The following is a 20392-nucleotide window of genomic DNA, read 5'->3' on the forward strand; positions in this document are numbered from 1 at the left end:
ATAGATTGTTACTGAGATTTTCAAGACAATCTTTCAGATTACCAAGAATATTTCAATATAAGATTGATTTATAAATCAGTTTTCTTAGAACTTTTCATTTTGGGAAATCATTTTTCACAAAACATACACATAACATGTGTCAGTATTATATGCATTTAACTGAGTGACAGGCACACTCCAGGCACAGGTGGGGCTGATGCAGCTAGCCCAATGACATCTACTTACAATAGTTTCCAGCCCATGAAATTTATATCTCTGCCTAAGCAGAATCATAGTTTACTAGATGTCATGGACCTTCTTAAGTGTTAATTACCTGTAACATACAAGTGCTATAATTTTTTCTTCCTTTGTATATCATAATATTTTGTACCACTTAACCCATTCAGCGTTGTATCACATATATTTTTATTTCCTCTATATCATTATTCTGCAAATTACAGAACATGGTTCAGATTGGGACTTGAAATTTCCTTGACAGGCTCTGACATTTATTCAGCAGTTCAGTAGAATTACACTGATGAGACATTTTCATTGTCTTCACGGTGCTTTTGCATTATGTACACATTTGCTTTGTGTGAATAGTATCACATTGTAGATACTTTTTTTTTCCACTTTACCATGTGATGAAATTCATGTTTGTATAGGTAAATACCTCATTATTTTTAATGTCTGCATAATATTCTATAAGGTGGATGTTACCCACTTGATTTGACCACTGATAGACATATTAGGAAGCCTTTAAATGTTTGCTACTCAGGTAGTGCCACAGTGTATGTCTTCTTACACTTGTGCAGATGTATCAGAAAGATGGCTACTTAGAAATAGAGCTGCTGGGTCAGAGGGTATGTGCCTTTTTTATTTGTTAGTGCCACACTGCCTTCCAGAAGCACAAGGTCTGTTTCTACCAGTAGTGTATGAAAGTACCTACTTAAATGTATCACATTTCTTTATGTCTGCTTTACATATTATCAACTTTTAAAATTTTTGAGTCTTACACATAAAATGTTCTCACTTTACATTCCCCTGTTTAATAGTGAGGTTAAATGTCTTTTCATATGTTGGCTGTTTGTATTTCTTCTCCAGGAATTGTCCAGTCATATCTCTTCGCCAAGTTTTCTATTAGGTTGTCTTTTTCTAAGTGATTTGTGTTATTATTTTAAAATAGATTCTGGATATTAATCCTTTTCACATACACCACAAGGAGTTTTTCCTAGTTTGTCATTTGTCCATTAGCTTTCTTGATGGTGTTATTTATTTGTAGCTTAGTGTTTAAGTCAATACATTTTTGGTCTTTTAATGTATGACTTCTCAATCACAAGGGCCTTCCCAATCCTAAGATTACAAAAATTTTTCTTTTAATAGTCTTACTTATTTTTAATCTTTTATTTGGACTTTATTTGAAATTTGATAAAAGATAGTGATATAATTTTAATTTTTCCCTCTTCCAAGCACTATTAAAACCTTTCCCATTGACTTGAAATGTCAGTTATAAAGTTCTGTATATAGTTGGTTTAATTTTTATTCTTGTCCTCTATGATTTTATTCAATCACATTATCTCTCATATATTAACTTTAGAGTCGTCTTGTGGGTTTTATTTTAAAAATTATTTAATCTTGTTGGGAGTTTTGTTTGGATTGCATTTAATTTACGGATTACTTGAGGGAAAATGTTTGCAATATTGAATCTCCCGTTGGAGTCCTGTAATGTATTTTCAGGATGGTTTTGTTCTCTTGTAAAGTATTATAACTTTTTCATTTAGATTCTGTACCTCTTTTTCTCCTGGTATTTCTTAGTTTTTATTGCCATCATGAATAGGATCCATTTGTCTATTATATTTCATATTGAATTCTGCCACAGTAATGTATGTTTATTTCTGACTACTTATCAGTCTTTAATAGTTTGTCAGTTGATTTCTTAGGTTTTCTGAGTGTATAGTTATATCATCTGCAGAAACAATAGCAAGTTCTTATTTTTGTTCCCCTCATTTAGTCTTCATTTCTCTTTATTGTCTTGCTCAGTTATTAGGGATCTCCAGGACATTATTTTAGAGTAACAATAATAAAAGTTCTCTTTCTCTTGTTCTTAGCTTTAAGAGGAACACTTTTGTATATTTTAACAGTAAGTTTGATGCTTGCTGTGGGTATCTGATAGTCATCTTGTCTAATTAAGAAATTTTTCTATTTCTCTGTATTTAGTTTTTATCAAAACTCAGTATTATACTTTTTGACATCTGTTTAAATAATATTTTCTTGCAATCTTTTAATGAAGTGAATTATCTTAATTTTCTGTTGTACCATTCTTGGGTTCTTGAGATAAACACTATTTGGTTGTAATACACTGTTTTTAATATGCTCAGCCCTAAATTTGGTTTTATTTAGAATGTTTGTATCTGTATTTGTAAGCAAAATAAGCCTATCCTTTTTTTTTCTTATGTTTCTCCTTGCTATGTAGTATTTACATACTTCGGAACTAGGTGTACCTTGAAGATATGAAAACATTCACTTGTAAAACTATCTGAGCCTGATGGCTTGAAAGATGGCATTTTGACTGCCTGTTCAAATAATTTTGATTATATTCAAGGGCTGTTAATATCCCATTTTTCTCTGATCTTGAGCACATTACTAATTTGATTAAATCTCAAGTTTTCTCCCCAGCTTCTGTTTTATTTTATTGAGAAATAGTTAACATACATCACTGTATATGTTTAAGGTGTATGGCATGATGGTTTGATATACACATATTATGAAGATTACTAAAGTAGGTTTAGTTAACATCCATCATCTCATGTAGATAAAAAGGAAAAAAAAAAATGTTTTGATGAATACTTAGGCTTTACTCTCCTAGCTGTCTTATGTCATACAGAAGTATAGTTAACATATTGTATATTATGTTAAGTATAGTTAACATATTGTATATTACAGACCTAGTACATATTTATAAGTGGAAGTTAAATTCCACATGTAAGTGAGATCTTACAGTATTTGTCTTTTTCTGACTTCTTTTAACATATTGTGTATTATGCTAAGTATAGTTAACATATTGTATATTACAGACCTAGTACATATTTATAAGTGGAAGTTAAATTCCACATGTAAGTGAGATCTTACAGTATTTGTCTTTTTCTGTCTGACTTCTTTTAACATGCCTTCAAAGTCCATCCAACGTCGTTCCAAATGGTAGGACTTCTTTGTTTTTTATGGCTGAATAATGTTCCATTATATGTGTAAATGTGTATGTGTATAGATATGATATATATATGTGTATAAAGATATATATCTCACATCTTCTCTATCCGTTCATTCCATGATGGACATAGGTTGTTTCTGTCTTAGCTGTTGTGAACAGTGCTGCTGTGAATGGGGGAGGAGGGTGCAGATAACTTTTCAAGTTAGTGTTTTCCTTTCCTTTGGATATATTCCCCAAAGTGGAATTACTACGCTATATGTTACTTCTAGTTTTAGTTTTTTAGGACTCTGTACTGTCCCCGCAGTGGCTGTACCAGTTTACAGTGTATGCTGGCAACAGCGCACAGGGGTTTTCTTTTCTCCACGCCCATGCCATCATTTGTTACGTTTTGTTGGTGATGGATGTTCTAAGAGGTATGAGGTGCTCTTTCATTGTGGTGTTAATCTGCAGTTCCCTAATGACTGTCAGCATCTTTTTCATGGACCTTTTAGCTGCTAAAAGGTCATGGACCTTTCGTGTATGTTCTTTGGAAAAATGTCTATTAAGGTCCTTTGTCCATTTTTAAATTGAGTTTTGTGTTTTTTTTTTCCAGGTTGTATGAGTTCTTTATATATTTTGGATATTAACTCCTTATCAGATTCATGGCTTTCAAATATTCTTTCCTATCCCATAGGTTGTCTTTTCACTTTGTTGTTTGTTTCTTCAGCTGTGCAGAAACTTTTTAGTTTAATACAGACCCCCACTTTGTTGTTATTGTTTGTGCTTTAGCTATGATTTCCAAAAATCATTACCAAGACCCATGTCAAGGAACTTTCTTCTGGGAGTTTCATACTTTCAGGTTTTACATTTAAGCCTTTGATTCATTTAGAGTTCATTTTACGAGTGATTAAAATAGGGATCTGGTTTCATTCTTTTACATGTGAGTATCCCGTTTTCCCAACACCATACTGAAGAGACTGTCTTTTCTCCATTGAGTGTTTTTGGTTCCCTTGTCAAATATTAGTTTACTGTATGTGTCTGGGTTAATTTCTGGGCTGTCGATTATGTTCTGTTGGTCTTTTTGTCTTTTTATGCCACTGCCATACTAGGTTTTTTTTTAAAGTCTCTTTTTATATTGAAGTATCATGCAAAGAGTTGACTCATTGTAAAAGACTCTGATGCTGGGAGGGATTGGGGGCAAGAGGAGAAGGGGACGACAGAGGATGAGATGGCTGGATGGCATCACTGACTCGAGGACAGGGAGGTCTGGTGTGCTGCGATTCATGGGGTCGCAAAGAGTCGGACACGACTGAGTGACTGATCTGATCAATATAGTTGATTTACGCTGTCATGTTAGTTTCAGATGTACAGCACAGTGATTCAGTTATATATATGTATATATTATTTTACAGATTCTTTTTCCTTATAGGTTATTACAAAATATTGAGTATAATTCCCTGTGCCAATACAGTAGGTCCTTATTGTTATCTGTTTTTTGCATGGTAGTGTGTATGTTAATCCCAACCTCCTAATTTATCCCCCTCCTCCCTTCTTCTCCTTTGCTAACTATAAGTGTTTTCTGTGTCTGTGGGTCTATTTCTGTTTTTTAAATAAGTTTATTTTAATCTTTTTTTTTTTTTTTTTTCAGATTCCACATATAAACAATATCATATGATCTTTGTCTTTCTTTGTCTGACTTATTTCACCTTAGCATGAAAATCTCTAGGTTATCCACATTGCTGCAAATAGATGGCATCATTTCATTCTTTTAATGACTGAATACTATTCCATTATATACATGCACCACATCTTCTTTATCTGTTGATGGACATTTAGGTTGTTTCTATGTCTTGGCTATTGAAACAGTGCTGCAGTGAACATCAGGGTGCATATATCTTTTCAAGTTTTGTTTTTCCCTGGATATATGCCCAGGAGTGGGATTGCTGGATCATATGATAATTCTGTTTTTAGTTCTTAAAGGAAATTTCATACTGTCCTCCATAATGGTCATACCACTTTACATTCCCACCAACAATATAGGAAAGTTTGCTTTTCTCTGCACTCTCTCCTGCATTTATTGTTTGTAGACTTTTTGATGATGGCCATTCTGACTGGTTTGAGGTGATACCTTATTGTAGTTTTGATTTGCATTTCTTTGAGATGTTGAGGATCTTTTCATGTGTGTTTTGGTCATCTGTATATCTTCTTTTGAGAAATGTCTAGATCTTCTGCCCATTTTTTGATGGGTTGTCTTTTTTTGGTTTTTTTGAGCTGTGTAAGCTGTTGGTATATTTTGGAGATTAATTCCTTGTTTGTTGCTTCTTTTGCAAAGATTTTCTCCCATTCTGTGGGTTGTCTTTTCATTTTATCATTTCCTTTGCTCTGCAAAAGCTTTTTAATTAGGTCCCTTTTGTTTGTTTTTAATTTTCATTACTGTAGGAGATAGATCCAAAAGGATACTGCTGCAATTTATTTTTATTTTAAAGTGTGTTTTGCCTGTGTTTTTCCTCTAGGAATTACACAGTGTACAGTCTTATCTTTAGGTCTTGAACCAATTTCAACTTTACTTTTGTGTGTGGTGTTAGAGAATGTCCTGATTTCATTCTTATACATGTAGCTGTCCATCTTTCCCAGCACCACTTATTGAAGAGACTCTTTTCTCATTGTATATTCTTGCCTCCTTTGTCATAGATTAATTGTCTATGGGAGTACAATACTGTTTTAATTACTACAGCTTTAGTATAACTTGGAATCAGGAAATACAATACCATTGCTTTGTTGTTTTCTCAGGTTTGGCTATTTGGGGTCTTTTGTAGTTCCATGTAAGTTTCAAGAGTGTTTTTTCTATTTCTATAAAAAATACCATTGGAATTTTGATAAGAATTGCATTGTATTACATACATGGCTTTGAAAAGTATTAACATAATTAATCCTTCCAATCATGAACATAGGGATACCTTTCCATTTCTTTTTTTCATTTTGGCCATGTCACCTGGCTTGTGGGATCTTAATTCCCTGACCAGGGATCGAACCCATGTAGTTACTGTAATCATTGCATAGTGGGGCTATAAACTCCATATTAACAGAGAGAGAAGATACAAAGTGGGATTCCCATGTGGCTCAGTGGTAAAAGAATCCGCCTGTCAATGCAGGAGACGCTGGTTTGATCCCTGAGTTGGGAAGAGCCCCTGGAGTAGGAAATGGCAACCCACTCCAGTATCCATGCCTGGTGAGTCCCACGGACAAAGGAGCCTAGCGAGCTACACACAGTCCATGGAGCCACAGAGTCAGACATGAGTGAGCGACTGAGCGTGCATGCAAGATACAAAGTGAATGGTCCAACTACTGTTGACATCAGCTCTGTCTGCCACACTCATTGGTCAGTGTGAGGACTGGAGTTTTTTCTCTCAGCAGACCTACACATGGGTGAGGATGCGCCACCTCTGTCCCAGGGAGCCATGGTGTAGACTATACGTATGCCTCTTGGACATGTGTGCCCCACCTGGAGCTTGTTCTCCATGTTGAGAGTGCTTATTTATGTTAATTATGGACGATTTTTAACTTGAATGGAAAGATGACGTTTTTTAAAAGTCATTTGAAGAATCAAGATCATAATGTATAAAGCTAAGGATCACATGATTCATCTCAAGAACATTCTCTGAGGTTTTTTGGCTTTAAACAAATACTTAGAAGTTGTGTCTCTGTCCTTTTGAAAGAAGTATAAAATCTGAGATAAATATATAAAAGTAGAAAATAGAGACTTGTTGCATTCTCATCAACAGGCAGAATATGGTTTTTTTCCGGGCTTTATACTTAAAAATCCTTCATCTGATATTTAAAATGTATTTATGTTGAGTCATTTCTTTCTCTTTTGCTGGTAAACCAGAAGATCATGAAATGATTCTGCAGAGGCAGTAGCATTACGTTCAGTTTCTTTTTTTGTATATATCAGATAAGAGACTTGCAAATGGAAGTATGTCCGCCTCACATCCTTTGTATGGTGATGGCAGTGATGGTCGCCTTTTTGTGACTGTTGCAACATTTATTAGTTCATAAACCCACTTCCAAAGAACCTAAGGGCTTTTTGGCGAAAGGTGACTATAGTAAAAACGATGTTAGATTTTGACAGGCTACTTTTGTTTTTACAGACGTTTCTTTTTCGTATTTCAAAACGACTAGTATTTCAAGAGTGTTGTGGGGGGTAGAGGGGTGCACAAAAGTTAATGCACATATTTGGAGTTAGGATTTTTGAATCTTTAGGAAGGGAGAATAAAATTTTGAAGTTCAGGTCAGCTTAAGTCTCGATATCCTCCTCTCTGAACCAGCACTTCTGGTTGGTAAAAAGCTCACAGATCTGAGACAAAAGCAGCTTCAGAGGTTGACTTCGGTAAACTGTAATAAAATAGAAGAGGAAAAAAAAGGCAGCAGTTCCAGAGATTCACCTGTTTTCCTGTGGATTAAGGGACCCTGTACACCTTCTATCCCCTCTTTTACTCACTGTCATCCGTTCAGCAGAGCTTCCTATATAACCAGTTGGTATCAGTAGAAACAGCGCTTCTGTTAAACCTAAGGAAAAGTCTCATAAAAAACTCTCTTCAGAAGTTTTCACAGTACTTAAGCATTTAAGGGAATGTTTGTCTTATCATGGAGCTTCCCTGGTGACTCAGATGGTTAAGAATTTGGCTGCAATGCAGGAGACCAGGGTTTGATCTCGAGAGTGAAAGTGGAGAAGGATAAGGACCCTGGAGTGCTGGAATTATATATGCCTGACAGTTCGCAATACTAGCCAATAGCAAGGTTTTGGTTGTATTTATTTTTTTCTAGCTGTTACTATATTCTGCTGCTGCTAAGTCGCTTCAGTTGTGTCCGACTCTGTGCGACCCCATAGACGGCAGCCCACCAGGCTTCCCCATTCTTGGGATTCTCCAGGCAAGAACACTGGAGTGGGTTGCCTTTTCCTTCTCCAATGCATGAAAGTGAAAAGTGAAAGTGAAGTAGCTGAGTCTTGTCCGACTCTTAGCAACCCCATGGACTGCAGCCCACCAGGCTCCTCCGTCCATGGGATTTTCTAGGCAAAAGTACTGGAGTGGAGTGCCATTGCCTTCTCCGTACTATATTCTACTTTTATTATTAATATGGGGGAAGTTATCTCATTGTTATGATGTTACTATATATATTATTAAACATTTTGTATATTTTTAATATATACTGTTAAATATATTGGTCTTCCCTGGTGGCTCAGATGGTAAAGAATCTGCCCGCCATGCAGAAGACCCAGGTTCGATCCCTGGGTTGGAAAGATCCCCTGGAGGAGGAAATGGGCAACCCACTCCAGTTAAATATTATGTTACCTTTACCAGTGGATTCTTTTTCCAGAGCAATAATGAAATTTCACAGTATGAAAATGGAAGAAATCAACAAAATTATTCGTGACCTTTGGCGAAGTACCTATCGTGGACAAGGTAATTAACATGGTGTAACACGAATGCTCTTTCTAAAGCCCTGTGTCAAGCTCTTGCTTCATATGACCTCTCATCATGCCAGTATTGCCTCTAGACCCCTTTCTGAACATCTCTTTCAGATTTTCTAAGAATTCTTATCTTGACAATATCTTTTAGAAGGAAAAAAATGCAAAGTTTTCTATTCCAAAGCCTGACAGGACTTACAAATTTGGCTATGGTACACATTATATTTAGCTGATGACATAATAGGTTCTGTTGAAGTGCAGATAGGGATAAGCTGAAATGAGATAAGAAGAAGAAGAACACCATTAGGAGGAAATTCTTAATAGGGGAACTAAGAAAAGGGCACAGCTGAGAGCAACGGTTGGTTGGGTATCTGGTTGCTTCTGACCAGGAATCCTCATAACCAGGGAAAAGTTTCCAAACCACCCAGTGTTTCCCCTGGGAATGTCAGCCTCCCATGTTGCTTATAACGTTCTTTGATAAGGTTTGCAAATGACAAAAGGCTGCAGAGTATAGGTTCCTAAAATCTTCTTCTTTCTGTATCAGATATTGAGTACATAGAAATTCGATCAGATGCCGATGAAAATGTATCAGCTTCTGATAAAAGGAGGAATTACAACTACCGAGTGGTGATGCTAAAGGGAGACACAGCCTTGGATATGAGAGGGCGTTGCAGCGCCGGACAAAAGGCAGGTATCTTCACGAACGTAAAACCACTTGTACACAGAAAATTGACGGAGAAATGATTGTCAGTGCAGAGGAAGCACCCAAGGTGCCCTTGAATGGTGGGAAGCTCCTTACAGCATCATTGCTGCCGCATGAAGTGAACCGGGCTCAGTTACTCTCATTATACTCTCAATTCTAACCAGCATTTCCTGCAACATTATGTAAAGTAGGCTTTTAGAAGGGCCTGAAACAGTCTCACAGGATAGCCTAAATGTAGAGCAAAAAGCTGAAGGCCATTCATTGTTTCATGGCATTCCTTATGAGAATAAGGTTGTTTGATCATCAGTTATAGACCCACACTAATTTATGTGCCACCAAGAAAAAAAAAATTCAATAGTAATTCTAAGCTGCATCTTGATTTCAGAGAAGTCAAAGGATAAGGAACGGTATGTTTTACAATCGGTGACATACAGTATTAGCAAACCAGACCCTAGATTGAGCCAGATGAGGCATTACAGTAACTAAGAGTCTCTCGCCATAGGACTGAGTCCCCACCACCACTCCCCGGCCTAGCCTTGGGGCCTGGGGACCGTGTGAAAGCGGGCCTACCAGAGTCAAAGGCTGTGAAAGCCACAGGGCCTCTTCCCCCACCACCACAGGGACTCAGCGCTGGGCCAGGCCACCTGGCTCTGCAGGGAGCTCTGAGAAAGCCGAGGTTGGATGCACAGAGGACTAATATTTCAACAGGTTGGAAAGTAGGACCTGCATCCTTGGGGAACAGTGCTGGGTTCTTCCACTGTGCGCTGGTTTGTCCCCAAAATGTTATCGATTTTTGATCTTCCTCCTTTGCAGATTAGAAGAAGATTATCAATATTACCTCTGGACCCCTGATTCTTAACAAAATTTTATAATTCTGTAAATGGATGCTCATATCATCTGAGTCATTCACATAAAAAAGTTTGCAGTTTTTTAAAGACACTCTATGCATGTATTTTTGTCATCAACCCAGACAGCTGATACCAATTTATAAGGCATCTGCAGATTATTATCTTAATCAGATTGCAAAAACGACAAATTTGTGATCTATAATCAATATCCCTTGAGTTTGAAACATGTCTATTTGGATTAAAAATACTTTCTGAACAAAAGCGGATTTCCTGTAGCTACTATAAATTATAAAAATTAGTGCTAGCGTTTCCTTGGTGTTGAGTGACAGGACAGACAGATGCTGTGTAAAAGTGGGCCGGGAGCTCCATTCCGACTCCACTCTGAATGGGTGATGCCAGGAGAGCAGGGCTGGCCTGTGGCCCTGGCATCTTCAATCTGCCAGCCTGCCCTGTGCATCAGAGAAAAGCTCTAAAGTGCTCTGAGATCACTCACTCACTGACGCACCTCTGCTCACAAGTCGGGGTGGAGGGGACATCACAGCCCCCACAGAAGTCGTGCATCTTCCTGAACTCGTCCCTCCCTCTTGGTTCTGTGGCCTTGTGCCCGCAGAGGGCTTCAGTGGCGGTCTCAGTATGAGGTTTGTTATCCACAAAAGTTCCTCATAGTTTTGGTTGCTTGGATTTTCCACAGTCAAGCTTAAATAAAACCATACTTCTGTATTCATAGTTTTCCTCTCCCTCCCTCTCAGAATCATACACACAAACATTTAAGTTTGGGTTAGAGCAATGGTGCCACTTTGGCTCCACAGAACAGAGAGATTTAAAGATGTCTCCAAGAGAAAAGGTGTCTGTGAGGCTCTGGAAAATGTGTTATATCCAAGTTTTCTAACATCATCAGGAAAATAGCCAGATTATGAATTTTTAAGGTTGTTCATCTTATACCACTATTAAAATTGTCAGTAACATTAGATAAGTGCTAACTGCATTTCTGATGCAGGTCTAATTGGAAGCTTTGTTATAGCTGATGTGAGGTGTGGCCTGGCATTTTAATGATGTACACCTGAGGTCAGTGATCCTGTGAGATTGCCCCACCTTTCCCTTCGAAAGACACTGTGCCAGTCTGCCTGTTTTCCTCAGGTGAATGAGAAACGTGTGCAGTGCAGCTGAGTTCTGGCACCCTTTTTCCAGGTATTAGCCTCACTCATCATTCGCCTAGCCCTGGCTGAAACATTCTGCTTAAACTGTGGCATCCTTGCTTTGGACGAGCCAACGACAAATCTTGACCGAGAAAACATTGAATCTCTTGCACATGCTCTGGTTGAGTAAGTATCTCAAATTTGGGGCCAAGTTATGATTGTTTTTAAAGGAAGATTAAGAGAATTCTATGGTGAAAATAGAATCCTCTGTAGATGCGTCCTCCTTGGGGAAACTGGTTTTACCAGACCTTAGGCTTTACCTTGATAGTAATTTTTCAGATGCTTAAAAAAAGAACTACCTGGTGAACAGATGCCCCAGACACATCCTACATCTCCCCAATAGTGTTCACAGTGAGGGTTTCCTGGCTTGGTTTGGTTTTCCTGTAAACCCACCAGAGGGGCCCATGTGTCTCAGACAGGAGTTAGCGTGCTCCACTAAAGCATTTCTAGGTGTTGAGAGTGGGTTTTAAACTCTCTCCCCAGCTGCTCACATGTGTCAGCGTCTATGAGGAATGACGGTTCTTACTCAAAAAGTGTATTAGTGGTGAGGTAGGCTCCAGACTGCAGACACACTTATCACAGCTCACCGCTGGGGTGGTGCAGGTCTGGGGGTAGAGAGCCCTTGCTTCTGCACGGTCCAGCAGAGGACGGGCAGTCTCCATGAGATAGAGAAGCTCTTCTGGGGGGGTCTTCACTCCAGACAGACTCTTCCTAGCAGAGAGAACGTCTCCTGTGACAGGAGACTTGAGTGGCCCCAGAGCCAGCTGTCTCCAGCCATCTCTCTGAGTAGTCCCGTGTGACCCACAAGTAAGGGTTGGTGCTTGTGAAACCTAAGTGCATCCAGCTCCAGGCAAGGGATAAATAAGCGGTTAGTTAAAAGAAAAAGTCGTAAGTCTCAGACTCATAACTAGTTACCTCAGCATATAGATAACAAGCAGAAATGTTCTCAGTACGCCCACTCAGGCCCCCTGTGTGTCATACCAGTGATGCATCTAGTGACTGGTGGTGGCAGAGTTCTAAGTAGACCCAGCTCCTGAGAAGGCAGTGGGGCTCACAGTGTTATTCCCCTTGCCTGTAGGCTTTTTTAATAGTTTTCTTCCAGAGAAAACTAATACCAGGTCAAGAAAACCCCAGGAATAAGTCAGACTCCTAAAGTTGAGTGGCACAGATTATTAAAGAAAGTGCAATAAAACATTTCTACCTGCTTTAAGAATAAAACTAGTTCATCATGTATTCTCACCAGTTTTTAAGCCAGACCTCAGTGAAGAGTCAGGCTACGCATCCCCACTGTCTGGAGAGGAGATGAGACTGCTACCTGGCTGGCCTGAAGGCCTGGATCCACCTACCCCTCCCCCCTGCCACTTCCTGCAGGGCTCTCAGGGGCCCTGATACTCACACGACACAGGAAAAGCCTGGTCATCACACACAGCACACACTTTGTGTCTGACAGGGTTCTCAGTGGCTTTTGCAAGTAAAGGAAAGAGTTATATATGTTCTTTAGTAATAAAATGTTATATTGTTTCAGGATAATAAAAAGTCGCTCACAACAGCGGAACTTCCAGCTTCTGGTAATCACTCATGATGAAGATTTTGTGGAGCTCCTAGGGCGTTCTGAATATGTGGAGAAATTCTACAGGATTAAGAAGAACATTGAGCAGTGCTCAGAGATTGTGACGTGCAGTGTTAGTTCCCTAGGATCTTATGTTCATTAAAAACATTCAAGACTTACATACTTTAGAAACACTGGTCCTCTGGCAACTGCTTATTTCTGGTATTGAGACAATATGAAAATGTTCTTTCAAATGAGCCTTCTGTCTAGCGTTTTTAATGTCTAAGAGGTTCAAAAATCATTAAAAAAGTGTTTCACATGAAATTTGGGCTGATTCTCTGAACTTCATTCCTCTCCAGGCAGCATCTGACAAGCCTCAACAGCAGTGAAGATATGCTCAGCTTCCCTGCTCCCCTCCCTAGCACTAATGAAGGAGTCTATAGGGCCTGAAGCTTCTTACTAAACGTTCACTTCCCAAAGCATTAGTGAGAAGTAGTTTCTCTGCCTGGAAACTAGTTTGGGCATTAAAAAAAAAAAGTCAGTGTTAAGATTTACCTCTAAATTTAGTTTGTTGGATGTGGTTTTAAAAACTGAGTTATCAGTATTAATATCTGAAGATGAAGGATGATTATTAATAGCTGGCTCTGCTCTTTATAAATCTAGGTAAGTGACCTCTTCCTCTTGGGACCTCAGTTTCTCCAACTAAAATTTGCAGTAGTCAAATGGGGGCTTCAAAGTTTGAAAGGAATCTTAAGTAATTTAATTTCCATGCCCACTCTATTCCCTCCCCACATATCCCTACCAGGTAGTCCCCAAACCTGGGCTGTCTGAAGACAGGACGTTCCCCACTGTGCACCATCCATTTCTGGAAAGCTCTGCCCAAGAGCAAGGCCGCCGCCTCACTGGGGACCTGACCCGCCTTCTTGCATATGTCTTTCCCATATGTCTGTGCTGTTTCATCAGCTTGGCCTTACCGTGTGTCCCGACTGCTCTCCCAGTGTGCAGCTCTGGTGGGGACAGGAAGCAGGGCTTGCTCAAGAGTCCACACTTGCTCCTGACGGGATCCAAGCAGCCCTGGAAAAGCCGGCCCCGTTTTCATTCCAGATGTTGTTTCTAGTACGAGCCCAGTCATACCCTTTCCCTGGAACTACCAGCTGACAACTTGAAGCCTTTCACAAGCAGGCCACAAGAGTGCTACCAAATCACACACTTCTGAATTAGACTTTCAGAGTCTGTCAGTCACATGGCACAGTCACTTTTGTGCCATCTGCAACTCTAATGAGCATATGGTACAGACAGCCTTTTTCAACACAAGTCTAGAAAAGAAGCCCTAAGGTTTTCAGCATCATCTGTAATAGGCTGGATAATGGCCTCTGAAGATACTGAGGTTCTAATCTCAGGGACCTGTGAATGTTACCTAGTAATATGGCAAAAGGGACTTTGCAAATATGATTAAAATTAAGGATTTTGAGATGGGGAAATGATCCTGGTGTGCTGAATGTAATTACAAGTATCCTAGTAAGGAGCAGGCAGAGAGAGTGGGTGGCAGAAGAGAAGGTCCTGACTGTATTGAGACATGCAGAGACTGGAGTGATGCACTTTGAAGGTGGAGGACCAGCTATAAACCAAGAAATACGGGCAACCACAGAAGCTGAAAAAAGGCAAACAGATTCTTCTCTCAGAACCTCCAAAAGGAACCATCCCTGCTCACACCTCACTTTCAGTCCAGTAAACTGATTTTTGGACTTATGGCCTTCAGAGTTACGTAAGAGAATAATACTTGTTTTAAGCTGCTAATTTTGTGCAAATTTGTTACAGCAGCAGTAGGAACTAATACAGTATCCACTGTATATACCCAATTTCTGTGCATCTGATGGTGATTATATACTACCTTGAGAAAACTAAAAAAGGTTTCAGTTTTCAGATGAAAAACTCATTTTCTGTTCTCTGGTTCACAGAAAGAACCTTGTCTGAGGAAGTCTGGTCCAGATCCTCGCTTAATCCCTGGAGGAAAGGGCCGAGCAGAACCACCGCTCCAGCCACCTGCTGCTTGTCCACTATGTTCAGTCATCCCAATTAGCTTTGAAAAACTAAAATCGAGAGAAATGCAAATCAAAACCACTATGAGGTACCATCTCACGCCGGTCAGAATGGCTGCGATCCAAAAGTCTACAAGCAATAAATGCTGGAGAGGGTGTGGAGAGAAGGGAAGCCTCTTACACTGTTGGTGGGAATGCAAACTAGTACAGCCACTATGGAGAACAGTGTGGAGATTCCTTAAAAAACTGGAAATAGAACTGCCTTATGATCCAGCAATCCCACTGCTGGGCATACACACTGAGGAAACCAGAAGGGAAAGAGACACGTGTACCCCAATGTTCATTGCAGCACTGTTTATAATAGCCAGGACATGGAAGCAAACTAGATGCCCATCAGCAGATGAGTGGATAAGAAAGCTGTGGTACATATACAGAATGGAATATTACTTAGCCATTAAAAAGAATACATTTGAATCAGTTCTAATGAGGTGGATGTAACTGGAGTCTGTTATACAGAGTGAAGTAAGCCAGAAAGAAAACACCAATACAGTATACTAACGCACATATATGGAATTTAGAAAGATGGTAACAATAACCCTGTATACGAGACAGCAAGAGAGACACTGATGTAAAGAACAGTCTTTTGGACTCTGTGGGAGAAGGAGAGGGTGGGATGATTTGGGAGAACAGCACTGAAACATGTATTTTACCATATGTGAAACAGCTCGCCAGTCTGGGTTTGATGCATGAGATGGTGCTCAGGGCTGGTGCACTGGGATGACCCTGAGGGATGGGAGGTGGGATGGGGGTTCAGGATGGGGGACACATGTACACCCATGGCTGATTCATGTCAATGTATGACAAAAACCACTACAATGTTGTAAAGTAATTAGCCTCCAATTAAATAGATAAATTAAAAAAAAAAGCTAAAATTACTATATTAGCCAGGCTAGCATGATATCAAGAGTGGTACCATGAGGAAAGAACAGCAGACCAATCCTCACTCAGAGGACACATCCAAGAATTCATAAATTAAGAAAGAACAAACAAACAAAAAAAAAGCAATTCCAGTCATCTTTTAAAATAAAAGATGTAATAAAATATGTAATAACCAAGGTATCTATCCCAAGAATGTAAGGATATTTCAGAGGATAACTCTGTCACAAATCATTACCACAATAAAGCCAAAGGGGAAAAATTCTGATAAGATACCCAACATTGACCATTATTTGATAAAATTCAACACCTCCTAGCTTTAGTAAACTCAGTTTTGCAAAGAATAAAAGAATATTTTCTTAGTGTAATTTGTCTGAGTTAATTTAGTCATCTTAATAGTAAAAGATGAAATATTTTCCATTAAATAAAAATACCAGGTAACTTCCATCAACATATTTTTGAAAGCTCTAGTCATTGAAACAAATAAAAAGGCAACACAAGATAAATACAGCCAATGAAACAAAGTTACTTACAAATTATTAAAACAGGACTCCCAGTTTCAAGTCTGGTTTCTTCTGAGGATGTGACTTCCCTCACAGCCCTTTTGAGTGACTTTCTCTCCTATTTCCCTCATGTCACTGGGCTTGGAGGTCGCGTAGGTGCCCTTTTTAAGCTTTTCACTGCTGCTTCTACATTGTTCCCCACCCCTTACCCCCTAAACACACACACACGAAGATGAATGGACATCACAATATGGAAGTGAAGAATATGAGCCAGACTAGCTTTAGGACCTTGGGCAAGTCATTTATCCTCTTTTGCTCCTGTTTCCTAATCTGTAAAAGTAGCTGAAATGGTGCCTATCTTGTGGTGGTATGAGGGTTAAGCGACTTAAAACTGCTTAGAACTCCCTGGCACATAAGTAAGTGTGTATGTATTTGAGAGAACCATCACCTCATTGGTTTACTCTTTCTTGTTGCAGTTATCTTTAGGCCCCAGACCCACTTAGCAACAATTTTAGCTCTCAGTTGAGAATTATTCTCCAAACTAATTTCATGACCATTGGTGACTTCAGAATCCAAATGATGGTCTAACACATTTAGACCTCTCAGCTCCTTGCTGTTTCCTCCAGTGAGAGATACTCCACAGTTTTAGCCAGAGTCCAGCCCTTTAACAACAATAACCACAACTCGCCATATTTCCATTTTAAGCATCTACAGTAACCTCTGGTATCTTTTCAGTTCACTCCTGGGATCTCCAACTCCAGCAATTCTTTAAGCCCACCAAGATTTCTTTTTCTGCTATCCATAAAACATCTATTAGCAAGCATGCACAAACAAGAGAGGTCACACAAAACCGTTCATGAAGCTCAATGAAGTCCCAGCTCTGTCCTCACCAGCATTCTTAGCAAGGACCGTGCTGGAAAGGCGCACTGGAAGCCCACCAGGATTTCAATCCATTGATTCTACCACTTTTTCAGTTCTTCACTTCCCTCATGCCCGTAATTTCATGGTCTTTAAATTCCATGGTCCATCCTAGTATCACTGTCTTGCATAAAAACTCAACTTTCTTTTCCCTCTTCCATCCACAAGTTTTTCTCATGGTACCTAACCCTGGCAAAACAGGACTCTCCCTTACCCTGCACATGTAGTTTCTTCTGCTGGTTCTGTATTTCCTTGACCTTTTGGTGCTGCCCTGCTTTAGAGCTCACTCTTCATCTGCATCTCTTTTCTTATACTGACTTATTTGGTGACATCATCCAGTTGCACAGCTTTAAAATTATCTTAGTTTGAGCTCTCCCAAAAGTAAAACCTGAAACAGTGATTCAAGCAAAGTTAACAGTAGGAGATCAGTTCAGTCGCTCAGTCATGTTCAACTCTGCAACCCCATGGACTGCCACACTCCAGGTTTCCCTGTCCATCACCAACTCCCAGAGCTTGCTCAAACTCAAGTCCATCTAGTCAGTGATGCCATCCAACCATCTCATCTTCTGTCATCCCCTTCTCCTGCCTTCAATCTTTCCCAGCATCAGGGTCATTTCCAGTTGAGTCAGTTCTTTGCATCAGGTGGCCAAAGTATTGGAGCTTCAGCTTCAACATCAGTCCTTCCAATGAATATTCAGGACTGATTTCCTTTAAGACTGGTTTGATGATCTTGCAGTCCAAGGACTCAAAAGTCTTCAACACCACAGTTCAAAAGCATCAGTTCTTCGGCATTCAGCTTTATAGTCCAACAATAGGAGATGGGGAATGACAATATACAGTGAGGAGAAAGCATCCAATGAATAGTGTGTTCTTAAACCAGCTACCATAGTAGGCAATTTGGGGTTTAATCCCACAGACAGAGTGGGAAATTTGGCAAAGCGTGCACCTCAGAATTATCCCAACCCAGGAGCAAGACAGCTGGGGTATTATATACCAACTCCCAAGAATCACTAGCTGAGGGCTATTTCAGGGCCTGTTAAGCTACTGGCTTTCCATATGCATCTTCCACAGAGCTGCCTTCCACAGTTTAAGAAAAGGGGGGGGGGTGAGAAAAAAGCTTTCCGACAGAGATACAGAGAACAGCAGCATCTGGAAGCGGGCCGGAGCACACTGGGTGCTGCTGGCACAGAGGGCGGGCGCTGGCTGCCCCTCTGACAGTCTTGTGGAGCTGAATCCTCAGATGTGCCTCCAGTCCAAAGTGGTCTAAAGTCCTGACTCACACATGACTACACAGCTGAACAACAACTGGATATCTGGTTGCACCTGGATGGACATCTAATAGACATCTGGAACTTAAAATGGCCCAGTCCTTCCCTGAGAACCTGCACCTCCCATAGCTTTGGAGGAATGACCACTCCAGTCTTCCAACTACTTAGGAAAAAATCTTGACATCTTCCCTTTTCTGTTTATCTCATCTCACATTCAACCCATCAGCTTAATACTATGGACTCAACTTTAGTATTATATCCAGAATCTGACCATGCCTCACCATCTAAACCACCACTGCTCTGGTCCAAGCCATCATCATCATCTAAGCCAAATAATCAGGAATCACCTAGCTGTTCTTGCTGATTTGGTCCCTCTCCTCACAATTTGTTAAATAGCAGTCAGTCAGTCATCTTTTTAAAAGTAAATGCATTTCTCACTGGAGTATGGGTTAGCAATTCTGAAACCACTTTACATACGAAAATAAATACATACACATTTGTAGATAATTGAGTTTCTCACTGTTAGAGAAAGATGTTTGCATATCAAGAAAGGGGAAGGCTATAAAAAAGAACCCTATAGTGCTGGATTGAATCCGAAGTATCAGTATAAATGTATGGTTTTAGTAAAAGAGTTCTGTTTTCTTCAGGGATGGAAGGGGAAACTGGGAAGAAAGTAGGGAGAATAATGGAAGAGTAAGGTCTGCCAAAACTCTGCTCCTCCATAAAACCAATGAAAACCCTATCAAAAACTGTCAACCTTTTTCAGAATTTTGGAAATTAAGGCTTGCAACAAGCCAAGGATTGTTTGTTCAAGGAAAACAGCTGAATTTCAGGGAGAAAAGCCAGTGGCATTTTAACTTGCCCTAAACCCACTCCCCTCGCCCTGTCTTTGTGGTAGCTTTGAAGATCAAAAGCCCCATAACTTCAGTACCTGTGAAAGCAGCAACGACCGGAAAGAGCAGAATAGATACGGAGTTCCCCAAAATCTTCAGCTGAACAGAAGTGCCAGTGTTTGACCTGTCTGGCAGCTTACTGAAAATCTCCATTCTTTATTCAGTCTGACTCCAGCTCATTCTGCAAACAGCCCTACCTGCTGTAGTCAACCAGTGATGATTGGCTGACATTGCAGCTGCCAAGGCAGCATTACTAATGGGGACCAACAAGAGAGTAACCAAAAAACTTAAAGGAGATGTCTGTGGGGGCTTCAACAAGCTTGAACATAATTCCTAGGAGTCTAGAAGTTCATGTGTGTGTCAGAACTTTGTGCATATTCAGGAAAGACCTAAGAAGACCCTAAGCTCTGACCTCTGATTGACCTTGAAACTACTTATACAAGAAGTGAAGGCAGTGGGACTTCCCTCATGGTCCAGTAGCCAAGGCTTCACACTCCCAATGCCGGAGGCCAGGTTCGATCCCTGGTCAGGGAACTAGATCCCACATGCTGCAGGGAAGACTGAAGATTCCGTGTGCTGAAGCGAAGACTTGAAGCAGCCAACCAAATTTTTAAAAATTTTGTAAGATACATGTATTTTACAAAAAAGAAGTGAAGGTGAGGTTGTTGTTATTTAGTTGCTCAGTCATGTCCCACTCTTTTGCGACCCCATGGACTCATAGAGGCTAGGCTCCTCTATCCATGGGATTTCCCAAGCAAGAATACTGACCCAGTTGTAATTTACCTTCTGCAGCACTGAAGACATGACTGAACAAACCGTCTCATACAGACAAAGCCCTCCAACAAAAGCTTGGAAATTTATTAGTTCAAGGCATTAAATCTCTGTCAAAGCATCAATATACCACTA

The 20392-nt window shown here is 39.9% G+C and overlaps 1 protein-coding gene across 2 annotated transcripts in view; it reads left to right on the top strand.

Annotated features, from left to right (window-relative positions):
• RAD50 (RAD50 double strand break repair protein) overlaps positions 1-13253 on the top strand; it is a 108211-nt gene extending 94958 nt beyond the window's left edge. For both annotated transcript variants that reach the window (XM_044947875.2, XM_006046046.4), the window contains 4 exons: positions 8543-8628; positions 9178-9320; positions 11373-11506; positions 12906-13253. In XM_044947875.2, coding sequence (XP_044803810.1) covers positions 8543-8628; positions 9178-9320; positions 11373-11506; positions 12906-13092 — 550 coding nt within the window. In that variant the 3' untranslated portion in view covers positions 13093-13253. The remainder of the gene's footprint in view (positions 1-8542; positions 8629-9177; positions 9321-11372; positions 11507-12905) is intronic.
• Positions 13254-20392: the final 7139 nt, after the last annotated feature.

This window comes from Bubalus bubalis, chromosome 9 (assembly GCF_019923935.1).
Source record: "Bubalus bubalis isolate 160015118507 breed Murrah chromosome 9, NDDB_SH_1, whole genome shotgun sequence".
Taxonomy (NCBI): Eukaryota; Metazoa; Chordata; class Mammalia; order Artiodactyla; family Bovidae; genus Bubalus; species Bubalus bubalis.